At 57.4% G+C, this 13193-nt stretch overlaps 2 protein-coding genes across 3 annotated transcripts; one reads left to right on the top strand and one right to left on the bottom strand.

Annotated features, from left to right (window-relative positions):
- The first annotated feature begins 5991 nt into the window (after positions 1 to 5991).
- On the top strand, positions 5992 to 9684 carry SSTR4 (somatostatin receptor 4). Of its 2 annotated transcripts, XR_010070147.1 has the most exons (4): positions 5992 to 6332; positions 6514 to 6661; positions 7065 to 8732; positions 9078 to 9684. XR_010070147.1 is itself a non-coding variant. In XM_063327943.1 (3 exons), exon 3 carries the CDS (start codon positions 7106 to 7108, stop codon positions 8345 to 8347), a length of 1242 nt encoding a protein of 413 aa, XP_063184013.1. In that variant the 5' UTR covers positions 5992 to 6332; positions 6514 to 6661; positions 7065 to 7105; the 3' UTR covers positions 8348 to 9684. The 2 variants fall into 2 exon arrangements, 1 of the variants encoding a protein (XP_063184013.1); XM_063327943.1 differs by having other exon boundaries at positions 7065 to 9684.
- A 452-nt stretch (positions 9685 to 10136) lies between these two features.
- On the bottom strand, positions 10137 to 12922 carry THBD (thrombomodulin). Its single transcript, XM_063327942.1, has one exon. It carries the CDS (start codon positions 12846 to 12848, stop codon positions 11187 to 11189), a length of 1662 nt encoding a protein of 553 aa, XP_063184012.1. The 5' UTR covers positions 12849 to 12922; the 3' UTR covers positions 10137 to 11186.
- Between the last annotated feature and the right edge of the window lie 271 nt (positions 12923 to 13193).

The following is a 13193-nucleotide window of genomic DNA, read 5'->3' as shown; positions in this document are numbered from 1 at the left end:
GAGCTCAGCGTCGCTCCAGTGGCTGCTTCTCCCATCTTTCCCCTCTCGGTTGTTCTGGCAGACAGCTTGGAGCCAGCCAGCTTTCTGGGAAAGCCGCAGCTAAAGCTCTGCCCGCTGCCTGCATCTGCCCCTCGTGTCCACTCCCCAGCCAGGCTGCAGACCCGTGGGCTCCATCCATAAAGGCCCCAGCCTTATTTAAGATCCTGAGTTGTTCCTGGGGTGCTGCGGCACGTCAAGGGCTCGCAGGTCCCCGCGGGGCCGGGGCGGGAAGGGGCCGGGGCGGGAAGGGGCCGGGAGGGAAGGAGCCGGGTGCTGGCAGCGAAGCAGCCGGGAGGAGCATCCCATCCGGAGACTCAGCCCGGCACCCGAAGGGAAGGGTGGGGGTGACATCCTCTCGGGAGGGGGACAGACATAACTCACGTCCTGCTGATCTATCACTTCTGTGAACAAACGCATCCGAAAAGCTATTGCAACACCCCCTACACTCTTGGGGTTTGACCTTTCCCCGCTTGAAGGATCGAGCGCTGCAGGCATCTCGGGATGTGTTGGAAAGTGTGGCGGGGAAATCGTCCCGTCCCTGGGGAGTATGGGTCAAGAATCAGTTTTATTCACTGTACCTGGGAAATTAAGCAGGATTTTGGGGACCTTCCTTCCCTGGCTTTGCATAAGACATGTTACTCTGCACAGCATCCCTTTGGGGGACTCGGATCTGGCTTCGCAACCGAGTGGGTCCCTGCCTGGGGGTGTAACTTGGCCCCCAAGGCCAGAAAAGAACACTATCAGAACACTCACAGCAAATAGCCCAGCGAGGGTTGGAGAGGGGGGGATCTCATGGAGCAGGACTTTTTCATACACAGGGGAGGTTTCGCGTACTTTGAAAAAGCTCTGGTTTTGCGATGCAATCACTGGAAACAAAGGGAGGAATTTTATTTTTTTTTTAAATGAAAACGCAAGAACCGTCCACCGGCCGTGCAAGATGTTTGCTTTTGTCTGCGTTATTAAAGAGAAGGCAGGAGAGAGGCAGCGCGCCCCCCACCCCCCACCCCCCTCCATCAGCCACAGCTCGGCTCTGCCCCGGGCGAGGATGGGGCTCCCAAAGGGACCGGGATGTTCCCGGTGTCGGTACAGCTCTCTGGGCCTCCCCAAAGGTGTGGCATCCCCGCTGATCCCTGCTTTCCGGAGCAAAGGATACGCGTGCTCTGCCAGGAAAGCCCCAGCCCTGCAGAAACTGGCCTCATCTCCACAAACTCTATTGTCATTTTGTGTGAAGCGTGGTGGTTTTTTTGTTTTTTTTTTGTTGGTTTTTTGGGTTTTTTTTCTTCACAAAGACAATTTGTAGGAATGGCCGTGTGCCGCAGGAGAGCAAAATACCCCTAAACACGTTGTGTAACATCCTGTCCTCTGGCAACAGAGCTGGGCTGAATTTTTCAGCGAACATATTTGGAGTGTGAGACAGACAGCCGTAACAGCCTTCAGGGCACCGCCTGGTACAAATCCCTAATTTTTTTCATTGCTTTTACGTCGTTAGAGGAAAGCACGGAGAAAAAAAAAAAAAATTCAAACACAAACAGCAACCGCAAAGTTGCGGGATGATTTCATTCACCTGTTCCCGTTAAACCCCTCAAGGAAGGCTCCCCCTTGCCACACGCGCCACACAGGGACGAATCCCTCAGGATTGTCAGGACGTCTCCGAATCCAGCCTGATGCCAGGCGCATTCTCCCCTCCTTGCTCTCCGGTTCCCCGAGGCATTACAGGTGTCAGGGTGTCCCCCGGTCACGGACAGCATTGGCAAAGGGGGTGTCCAGATGTCAGGTCGGTTTTTGGAGTCCTCCTCTCCAGGATGAACACTTGCTTTTCATTTAGCTAATCGTAGGAGAAAGCTTTCTGGGAAATACATAACAGCAATATCAGTTAAAATGCCAGTTTTCAAATGCCTGAGTGGGGATGAAGCCTCTCCCCTGGCTTCAAAGGGCAGCGGTGACGCTCCTACCATGGGCGCTTCCAAGTGGGGGGGAAAAACTCGGGTTTTTCCGATGCTGCTCTTTGCCTTGAGCCACTGGTTCTCACAGCGCGGCCGTGAAGGATCTCACGCCTCTGTAAGAGCCAGAGATTTTGGGGAGAAACCCTGCCTTGCTCCGTACCGCTGCACAATCAGGAGCCCCCAGAACCTGTGTTTGAATGCCCTTGGTTTCAACTCATTTCCTGCCAACTCTTTTTGAAAGCAGCAATTGAAGAAGACACGTATTTGCCCCGGGGGAAGGGTGGGATACGCCGTGAGATGGCTGCTCCTGCGCAAAACGGGAAGCAGCAAAACCCCAGCCAACCCATAATACGATTCAACACGTTTTAAATCTCTCGCCCTTCTGTGCTTGACTATTCTGCCTCCAGTGGCAACGATACTGTCTCACTTTGTGATTTATTTCTTTTATTATTTTTCATTTTTTTTTTTTAATAAATTGAAATCGCGAAATGAATCAAGATGTTTTCAATCGAAATGCCTTAAACAGTAGGGTATTTTAGACACGTTTTTCCTCCTGACCGGAAAGATGCAAGAACCCCAAGTTGGACGACTGTTACCCACCGGCCCCGCCGGCAATGCCTGCTACCTGCCGAGGCCGTTACCGCGCTTGGGTGCAACAGGCCCTCGGAGGCAGCTGCCACCCTCCGAGGTGACACGGGCTCCTCTGCTGAGGAGGTCCTCTTTGGAGAACCTGCTTTATTTCGCGAACCCACGCAACCGTGTAATTTCGCAATGCCTGAATTAAAGCTGGACAAGCGGCGTTGGGCATTTTCAGGCTGATTTCCTGCTCCCCCTTCCCAACTGCCCAATATTCCGGCGGAGGTTTCGCTACGCAAAGGGTTTTGGCTTCTGCGTAACTAAAACCAAAGGGGAAGGTATCTAAAGGCTGCAAAGCGAAGACGTTCAGGTCTTATATTCAAGCTTGGAAGGCTAAGAATGGAGAAAATGCGCATTTGGCAGTGTCATTTTTACATTCATTCAGCTCTTACTGCAGGGATTAGCCTATTTTCAGCTGAGAAAGCAGCTCCTGGACGCTGACAAAGTGGTCGCACTTCGTAACGGCAAAGCAACCCCCGGATCTCAAGCACGCGCCTTCAGCCCCGGCAGCCCCCAGGGTCCAGCCCGGCAGAACGGAGCCATCCTGGGGTGGGTTTGGCCCTGCAAAACCCTCGGCGTGTCTCTGCATCTAATCAGATTAGAAACCAGATGTAAATTGGTAATAATGAGCTTAATCACCCATGGGGACCATTTAACTGGAGGAAATGATACGTTCCTCGTCATGAGGAGCGCTTACATCAACGTCGAGGTATGGAAACGGGGCTAATTCGACACAGCCTCATGTTATTGCCCCATGTATGTGTTCCTGCTGGGTACATCTGTAGGCAGCTCATCCAGACCTGGCACAAGCTTCACCCCCTCCCAGGCCGTGGAGCCCAGCATGGGCTGGAAACCCCCTTTACACCGTGGGGTAATAGCCGGGTGCCATTTTAAAGCATATTTTTCAGGCATTTTTGAATTGGAATATTTCACCTGTTCCATTTTGAAGCTACGTTTCTTTTCTTAGGAAAAGATTTTAAAAGATTTAAAAAAGAAAACAGCCTAAAAGGAGGAAAAAAAAAAAAAAAATAAGGCCCACGGTCTGTTCTGCCCGGTGCTTTGGATTTTCATTTTGACCAGAGAAGAGCAAGGTGCATTTTCGTTGGGCTGTTTTTCACTCTATTGGCCGTATTTCGAGGTGCATTTTTTTTGTTGCGGCCAGGGGGGAAAAAAAAACCAACCAAAAAAAAAAACCCAAAAAAGCCATCACCGACTGCCTTTTGCTGGAAGACCTGGCCGGGCAAGGTGAGGAGGCTTGGGTTTACAGATATTGAGCTGGCGGCGATTGCAGATTGCTGTTAGAGGGAAGGCTGCCCAGGCGAGCACTTGCACGCACGCAGCCCCCCGTCACACGCCGGTCACGCCAGGCAGGCCGGGAAAAGGGAAGGCTTGCACAGCCGGCTGTAAGGCGAGAGGGCGCAGACGCAGGTGGCTGGACACTTGGCATCCAAAACAACATGTCTAGGTGCCAGCTTGTCATGTGTTTCCAATAAACCGCTAAGGGCAGGCTTCAGATTTCACCTGGCAAAGCCAATTTTATTTATTGCAGGCGGCGGGCGTTGAGGTGAGGGGGTTTTTTTTAACCTATTTAAATACCACTTGATGCTATCTCAGGGGGAGTGACCTGCATTTTTTTTTTTTTTTTTTAAATTAACCGTCTTGAAGGAAGGCAAGTTGATTTTGCTTCTTAGGCAATCCAGTTAAAATAATTCACTCTTGGTGAAGAGTCTCATCTCAAATCTCTCGGCTTTGTGAGTTTTGGAAGGAAGGAGGGAGGGTAAAGGCTCATTAGCTCGGGACCAGGAGGGGGTTTAAAGCCATTACTGCTGGTCATCCTTCCAGCCACAGGGAGTACTTTGTCTTAGAAAAACTCATCTTTTACAGGCACTAGGGGCAGGATCCTCTAGGAAATCACCCCAAACAGGAGGGTTGCTCCCAAGCTGCTGGAGTGGTGCTTCCCAGGGCACCCTCAGCTGCCTACATGGAGCCTTTGTGGTACCAGCCACCACAAAATGTTCCCCTGCAGCCAACGCAGTTGCTATTCATCCCTGATTCTCCCCACCCAAAGGTTTTCCATGGAAGGATTAGTACCAGCAGTACAATGTGGGCAAAAGTCCTGCTCACTGCGAAGGAGTTTCCTTCTTTACAGTAAAAGAGCATTTAAAAGTTTCCTGTCCCTCCTGGGAGGTGGAGGGGGGTCAATGTAATCTGCAGGCGGTTTCATTGTTTTATTACACATTTTCCGGTCGCCGGCTGCAACAGGAACCCCTGGAGCACGATGCCTCTCCTGGGCCCCTGCGCCTAGGCCGGCAGCCACCGGCATTGGGAACTTTTGTGTCATCGCAGCAGGTCCAGGTGTCATTTTCCCCCTGGTAAAACACCTCACAGAGACGGGGTGGGAGCAGCCTGTGGAGACGGGGTGCTCCGCTCCTGGGTGCCACCGTCCCTGCGGCTCCGGGTACCAGCACTTTCTGCGCTTCTCCACACCCACGATATTTAAGCTGGGATGTCATAGCCAAAACATCTTTGCCAGCTGCGCGATTAACTACGGTCATATATTTAAGCACCAAGAGGAAAAATGCACCTGCTTTCCCATGCACGTTGAGCCTGTTCTCAGTAATATAATACGTGCATTTATCTATATTCCCAGTGGTGTGGTCAGAACCCGCTCCTCGCGCAAATGAGCTCATTCGGCCAGCTCGCTGTCAGCTCACAGCTCCACCCTGACTTCCCAAAACCTCCATGACCCAACAGGCGCTCGCCCAGCGCCGTGACTTGGGAGCGTGAGATGTGGACAACGGAGAAAAAGGTCCTCTGCTCCACCACTTGATGTCCTGACTGGGGAGGGAGCGATGCGGTGTAGAGTTAGGGCTGCACCATCGGAAAGCCCCCCCAGCCCCACAAACAACTAGAAGTGGTCCTCCCTGCCCCCAAACCTGGGCTATCACTGAGCTGAGCTGCTGATGGTGATTGTTTGGCACAAAGACGTGGGTGATCCCTCTCACCAAAAAAAAAAACACCAAACCAAAACAAACGCAAGAGTTGCTTAATAAACAAGCAAGCAAACAAACAAACAAACTAAAAACCCCAACGAAATATGCAAGCTCTGTCCCTTTTTACTCATTGCACCACAAAATTCAACGCAGGCTTCGATTTGGGGTGAGATTTTTGGTGCGTAACCGGTTTTGGGGCCAGGCTTGAGGTGGCCCTCACCCCGCCGCCTCCCCGTCCCCGGGTTCTGGGGGCCCGCCGCTGCAGGATGCTCCTTTCCTGCCAACAAAGTGGGGGCCGGGGGTCCCTGCCTGCATCCCCCCGCCTTGCAGCGGGTGGTGGTGGGGGGGGGGAGGTGGCGGGGAAACGGGGATGCGCGGAAGGGATGCGGGAGAGAGCGCGGGGGGCGGGCTGCCGGCAGTCGCCTGGGCAACCTGCCTCCATCTCCTGCCTTGCCCGGGCGGGGACACCCCGGAGGTACCCGGCGGGACGAGGGGAATGCGAAGGCGGGGGACGCGGGGGGCGCCGTCCCTCCCGCCCCGCCTCGGTGCCCGGACTGCAGCATCCCGCCCGCCGCAGTACCCGCAGCGCCGGGGCCGGGCCGCGCCACCGGCCGGGGAGGCGGGGGGGGGTCCGCGCCGGCACAGCCCCGGAGGATGGGGGGTCCCCTCGCCGCGGCCACCGCCAGCGGAATGCCGCACGCCTGAGAGACAAGGGGAAAGGGTACGTCCGCTGCTTTGTTTTCAACCGGAACGTGGCGGGCATAAATCTGAAACCTGGATTATTTTTAGTTATTTGTTTTTAATGGGAAAGCGGATTTTCGTGGCATAGGTGATGGCGGGAGGGGGGAGAGAATAGCCTGTATTCCCATCCGGCAAGCGCGGTCTGTCTTTCACTTTAAAAGGTCTGGATCCTTCTGGTCATCTGACTCAGGTCAAGAAGGACTTCGCATTGCCAACAGCCCGCGGAACCCACCGGAGCATCTCCCAGTGCCTGCTGCTGCCCCACGGGAGGGAGGAGGGAGGCTCTTTCAATCCCTGGAGGATTGAGAGGTAAAATATCTCCAGCTCGGTTTCTCCTTCGGTTTGCTTTTCCCGCAGGGGTTAATGAAACCGTTGAGATTTGTAGAGGTTCATTAAGGCGGATGGCGGTATTGATTCGCAGGCCACGCCACCGGTTTGCCGCTGTGCCCCCGTGCACGGTTAATGCACACCCCACCCCTGCAGCCCCTAAGACCCCAAATGGCCAGGATGCTCTGGCCTGGAGAACGATGCTCCTGCCCTGAGGACTGACATGAAGGTGCCGTGGCGGGATGGAGGGAACAGGGGGGCCACAGCCGGAGCTGCCCAAAGCATGTGTGCGTGACCCAAGGGGGAAAGCAGGGGACCATGCTTTGTATCTGCTGTGCGCTGCAGCTCTCATCCCCCTCTCTCTCTGCCCGTGCCCTGCCTGCAGGCTGGCCCCCTTCCGCAGCAGTCCATGGACCACCACCCAGCATGAGCGCCGACAGCGAGCAGCTCCCAGCGGGGGCCCAGGTGGCCGGCGTGCCCCTCTGGACTGTATCCAGCTGGGCCGCCTCTGAGGTGCCCCCCAACACCAGCACGGCTGCAGGGGGGGCCGGCCGGCAGCAGGGGCAGGCGGAGTGGGGCAGCAAGACGGGCGAGATCGTGGGCATGGTGGTGATTCAGTGTATCTACGCCCTGGTGTGCCTGCTGGGGCTGCTGGGCAACTCCCTGGTGATTTTCGTCATCCTGCGCTACGCCAAGATGAAGACGGCCACCAACATCTACCTGCTCAACCTGGCCATTGCCGACGAACTCTTCATGCTCAGCATCCCCTTTGTGGCCACATCGGCAGCCCTGCACCACTGGCCCTTTGGACGGGCTCTGTGCCGCACTGTGCTGGGTGTTGATGGGCTCAACATGTTCACCAGCGTCTTCTGCTTGACCGTCCTCAGCCTGGACCGCTACATCGCGGTGGTGCACCCGTTGCGGGCAGCCACCTACCGCCGTCCTCGGGTGGCCAAGATGGTCAACGGGGGCGTGTGGCTCCTCTCCTTGTTGGTGGCTTCGCCCATCCCCATCTTTGCCGGTACAGCAACCACCCGTGATGGCCAGGCAGTGGCCTGCAACCTCCTGTGGCCAAGCCCAACCTGGTCAGCTGCTTTTGTGGTCTACACCACCTTGCTGGGCTTCCTGCTGCCGGTGCTGGCCATGGGGCTGTGCTACCTGCTGATCGTGGGCAAGATGCGGGCAGTGGCGCAGCGGGTGGGCTGGCAGCAGCGCCGGCGCTCTGAGGGCAAGCTGACGCGCCTAGTGCTGATGGTGGTTGCCATGTTCGTGGTCTGCTGGATGCCCTTCTACGTGGTGCAGCTGGTCAACCTCCTGCTGCCTGGCCGCCTGGATGCCACCGTCAACAACGCCTCCCTCATCCTCAGCTACTCCAACAGCTGCGCCAACCCCATCCTCTACGGCTTCCTCTCTGAAAATTTCCGGCACTCCTTCCATGGCGTGCTGCGCCGCTGCCTCGACGCCAGCCTCTGCTGCTGCCACGCCGGTGAGGGGGCCGCCGAGGAGGAGGAGGAGGAGGAAGAGCCCCTCGACTACTGCGCCGCTCCCCGAGGGGACGACAAGGGCAAGGGCTGCATGTGCCCACCCCTGCCCTGCCAGCAGGAGCCTGTGCACCCCGAGCCCTGCTGTAAGCCTGGACCCCTCCTCACAAAGACCACCACCTTCTAGGGTGCCCCACGCCTCGCCAGCCCCCGGGCAGGCATCTCCACCAGGCACGGGCAAAGGGGACCCCGGCCGGAGAGAGGGCAAACTGCCATGCCCCGTGCCGCCGGCCCTCATTTGTGCTGTGCAGTTCGACAAAATAAAAAGCCATAAGTCTGGCCCCATGATACAGTTAATTACGTCGACCGAGTAATTTTTGCCGTTACCTTCGTTGGGATCGGGGACGGTGAGGATTTCCAAGTGCATTAGCGAACAGTGACTAGCCATGGGGCGGGTGCCCCTCCGGAATAATAAAACACAAACTTCCCATTCCTTCCCAAGACGCGCTCTGAAAGATGGAGAACAGCCCTAAAGCCCATCAGCCCCGCTACATCTCTACCAGGCTGAGGAGGTAGGACCGGACTGGACTTCTACAGGAGCTCTGCAGCACGTGGAGAGCACGGGATCAATCTGACCCCTTTGGGTTCCTCTTATGTTAAAAAAAAAAAGGGGGGGGGGGGGTTCCGAGCAGCTGAGATCAGAGCTTGAGCCTACACAAACTAAGACGTGGCTGGTGCCGGGGAGTCCCAAACCTCACTTCAGCTAATGGGGAAAGGAAAAAAACTTAGGTCCCACCAATAAACCTCCCCCACCCCTCCCAAATTCCCAGGCAAAGGGATTTTAGCACGCACAAGACCAAAACTATACTTTCCACAAGAAAACCCAGGAGAACCAAATGTCGCTGTCTTTGCCACAGGTAAATACCAATGGATCCATAGAAACTTCGAGCTGAAGGACAGCACTGGGGCTATACCGGCTTGGCCGCACTGAGGTAGCATTAAATTAACCATTTCCAGCTTATTTCATTTTAACTTTGTCCTTTTAATGTTATTCTTGTTCTCCATTATTTATGGCTCATTCCTTCTATTTTAATCACACTGGTGAAGTAACCAGCAGGGCAATGTTTTCAGCCTGACACTCCGCTAAGAGCCCATAGCTCCTTTTCTTATTTTTTTTTTTTTTATTTTGGCTCCACTGTGGTTTGTGACTTCTGGAGCTCCGGCTGCAAGACGGGGCTGGTGCTCGGTGAGGAAAACCAGTCATTTTAGGGTGGGGGAGAAAGAATAATTCATTAGCAGCTTTCTATAAACCAGATTGTAAAAGCTTTATTGGTCTACACACAAAATCACCATGTGATTGTGCATTGCGTAGGGTATATTTCCAATAAATAAATAAGTATTTACAAATGTGCCGGGTGTATAAAACAGCGGATTGAACCATTTACAATTAGGAAAGCTACAGTTCATACACACATTATCTTTTTATTTTCCTTGGAGGCTGCAACGTAGCTCTATCATACTGGGAGGGGCAAACGCCGCACGATAGCAAGCTCACGTAGCGTGCGAGGGGAGATGTGGGGGGGACACGACCACCCCGAGTTCTGCAGCCCCTCTGCGGTGCCCAGCCCTCCCGAGCTCTGACTCCGGGGCTTGCAAAACTTCCTGCGGGAAAGCCGAGCGCTGCCGCAGGCTGATATTTCACGGGCATAAAGCTGTCAGCACCCGCTCCGCCGCTCGCCCTGTGCCCGCACCAACAGCCACCGGCTTCACCCCACCATGGGTGCCGGAGTGGGACCGGTCCCCACCCCCCCACCCCCCCTCCAAGCCCCGCCAGCATGCTGGCTTTGCAGAGCTGCCCCTTGTCTCCCCGCTGAACAATGGAGCTGGAAAAACGCATAAAAGTTCCCCAGATTTCCCCCCCCAGCCCGTGGCTGAGAAGCAAGCAGTGGGCCAGATCCTGCCCCCCCCCCGCCCCGGAAAGTTTTGCTGCGAGCTTCAACACGGATTAGACTCAGCCCTGGATAAGATGAAAGGAAAAAAAAAGGAAAAAACCCTCTTGACAGGAGGGGTCAGTTAAGTGGGTATATAAAAAAACCCCAAACAACCCAGTTTAATCCAACAACGGCAGACAAATGTGGAAGAAACTGCATGGGGAAGGCGAGGCTCCCCAGCACTGCAAATGACCTTTCCTCCCACGGAAAAAATTACCCTGGCAGTCTTGGTATCCCCATTTAACCTCCACACCCCCGAAAAAAGTCCCAAAAGGGTAAGAGGGAAGAGAAATCAGGCATTTTAGCCCTCACGGGGTGACACTCAGCAGGGTCCTCACTGTCACAAGTGATTTAAGGTGAAGAGTGCTCAGCTGCCAGAGGTGAGAGGCAAAAGATGGGGGGAAACAAAAACTGAGATTTCTGCCGATGAGGCAAACAGGGACAGAGGAGCAAGGCAAAGTGCTGACCAGAAGATCTTTGCTCTTTCTTCCATCACCCATCAGTCTTAGAAAAACAAAACAGAGCTCAGACAAAGGCAGGAGCATCCCAGCTCCTCGCCACCCCCGGGCAACCATCATCTCCAGGCCGGCGGCATGCTTCCCAGATGAGGAGAGGGGAAACTGGGGCCAAGTGACCTTCCATGGTCCCCGATAACTCGGCTGGCAGTGGCATGCGTGCCTTCACCCCACATCCATGCGGATTTAAACAGTCAGTTCCAGATGGAGACATACCTCCTGTAACACACGCACGATTTTTCCTTGAAGCCCCCCCAGCCGCTGGCTTGGGAAAAGGAAAGCCGAATGCCCTCCCCTGCCTGTGAAGGGAGCAGAAAGGGAGAAGCGCTCCGTGCCTTCCACCTTCCCCCCTCTCTGGCGTGAGTATTGCAAGAGCTGGCTGGAAAGCAGCGAGTGGTTTTGGTGGGGGTGATCACAGCTTTTCCCAAATTCTCTTTATCATTAAAAAATTGGCGGTGGGGGGGAAAGTAAATGTTACCCAGTTCCGTCCACTTCCCTCTCTCCATCCATCCCAGTCTCCCTACAATTTCTGGCCGGAGGTGGCACACCCCGAGGCAACTGGCTGAAGTCCCATCTCCTTTTCATGGGGACCACTGCACTTGTAATCCATGGTGGCAGGGGGCCCGCAGCGCTTCTTCACCAGGTGGTAGCCCAGGGCCAGGAGGGCCAGGGCTGCAGAGAGGACACCCACGGCAATGCCCACCAGTGCGCCAGGGTGGAGGTGCTCTACCTTTGGCGGGGTCCGGCTGGGGACGGGAGTCTGGGGTCCTGGCACGAAATCCCCTGAGGATGTTTCCTCCCCATCCTCTTCTAGGATTTTGACACAGTTGTTCTTGTCGAAGAGCTGGTAGCCGGCGTGGCAGTGGCACTTGTAGCTGCCAGGGAGGTTGGTGCAGTTGTGTTCGCAGAAATTCATGTCGCACTCGTCGACATCCACGCAGACCTGCGTGCTGTCATCATCGTCCAGCAAGAAGCCATCGGGGCACTCACAGGACTGTTTGTGCATGTCACACACGGCCGGGCACTGGCTGCGGTTGCAGTGCAGCACGCAGCGGGCAGGTGCCTCCGGGTGGACAGCATAACCGGGGAAGCATCCGCAGCGGTACCCATCAGGCACGTCCTCGCATTGCTGCTCACAGGGCGCCTTGTAACAGTGGGAGATGGGCTGGCAACGTCCGTCCACCATCTCGTAGCCGTGGTGGCAGCGGCAGTCAAAGCCACCCTCGGTGTTGATGCAGACCTGTTCGCACAGCCTCGGCTCCACGGCGCAGTCGTCGTCGTCCTCGCAGCTGCTGCCGTCGTCTGCCAGCCGGTAGCCCGAATCACACATGCAGAGGAAGGTGCTACCGGCGATGACGCAGTGATGCTGGCACGGCGCTCCGGCGCAAGGAGAGCTGCAGCTGCGGCCGTCCGGGCCCAGCACCTTGCCGTCGGGGCAGGAGCAGCCCGGCTGGCCGCCCTCCTCGCCGCACGCCCCCTCGCAGCCCCCGTTAGCCAGGTGGCAGGGCCAGGCTCCCGGGGCGGCGCGGCCCCAGCGCAGCCCGCCGCCGTCGTCCTCCTCGCAGCGCAGCTCCAGCTCCATGGCCGGGATGACGGCGGTGCTGCGGGGAGGCAGGACCAGAAAGTCCCCTCCGCGGGCGCCGAAGGGGGTGGCATAGGTGACGGGCAGCCCCTCGGCGGCAGGCAGGCGCGGGCAGCTGCCCCCGAAGTTGTACTCGCAGAGGAAGCCGTCGGCCGGCGCCTCGCAGCGCCGTTCCTCCCAGCGCAGCTCCCGCGACACGGTCACGCAGCGCTCCCCGCACCGCCGCCCCGACGGCGCCCAGTTGGAATAGTCGGTGCGGCGATCGCCCGTCACCCACTGGAAGCCGCGGAGGCGCTGGGCCGGGTCGGTGCAGGGCAGGGGCAAGCGCAGCCCCAGCCACAGCAGCCCGCTGCGGTTCTGCAGCAGCAGGGCGATGGCGTCCTCCGCCACGGTGGAGCGGACGGTCATCAGGTGCCCGCCGCCCCGTTCGCAGGCCTCGCTGGCCTCCGCGAAGGGCCGCGCCGACCAGAAGATGCCGAAGCAGTCGTGCTCCAGGCACTGCGCGCCCGAAGGGGCGGCCGGCTCCGGTTCCCCCCCGAGCCCGAGCCCTAGCCCCAGCCCGGCGAGCAGCAGCGGGAACGGGAACGGGAGCCGCCGCATGGCGGGCGGCGGAGGGGCCGGCCGGCTCGGCAAATCTCTGGCATGCCGCCGCCCGCCCGCCCCGTTTATAAACGCTCCGGCCCTCCCCGCAGGAAGGAAGCGCCTCCGGGGACGGGCCGCCGCCGCCGCCGCTGCGAGGAGTGATTGCGGCGGGTAAATCCCGGCGGCGGGGCGAGGGAGCCCCTCCGGGGACAGCCGTCCGGCCGCTCCCCGCCCCTCCCACCCCTCCACACACCACCGCCGCCGGCCGCCCACCCGTTTCCCCCCCTCCCGCCTCCTTCTGCCGGCTCCTCCCCGCCGAGCTGGGGCCGGTCCCGCCTGGGGATGCTCCGGGTCGGGAGGTGC

This window comes from Chroicocephalus ridibundus, chromosome 3 (assembly GCF_963924245.1).
Source record: "Chroicocephalus ridibundus chromosome 3, bChrRid1.1, whole genome shotgun sequence".
NCBI classification, from domain to species: Eukaryota; Metazoa; Chordata; class Aves; order Charadriiformes; family Laridae; genus Chroicocephalus; species Chroicocephalus ridibundus.
Note: the sequence above shows the minus strand (reverse complement) of the source record. Positions and strands in the feature narration are given on the sequence as shown.

Bases quoted from the DNA above. Each gene is read 5' to 3' on its own strand.
- SSTR4 (XM_063327943.1), top strand. From the start codon at position 7,106: ATGAGCGCCGACAGCGAGCAGCTCCCAGCGGGGGCCCAGGTGGCCGGC.
- THBD (XM_063327942.1), bottom strand. From the start codon at position 12,848: ATGCGGCGGCTCCCGTTCCCGTTCCCGCTGCTGCTCGCCGGGCTGGGG.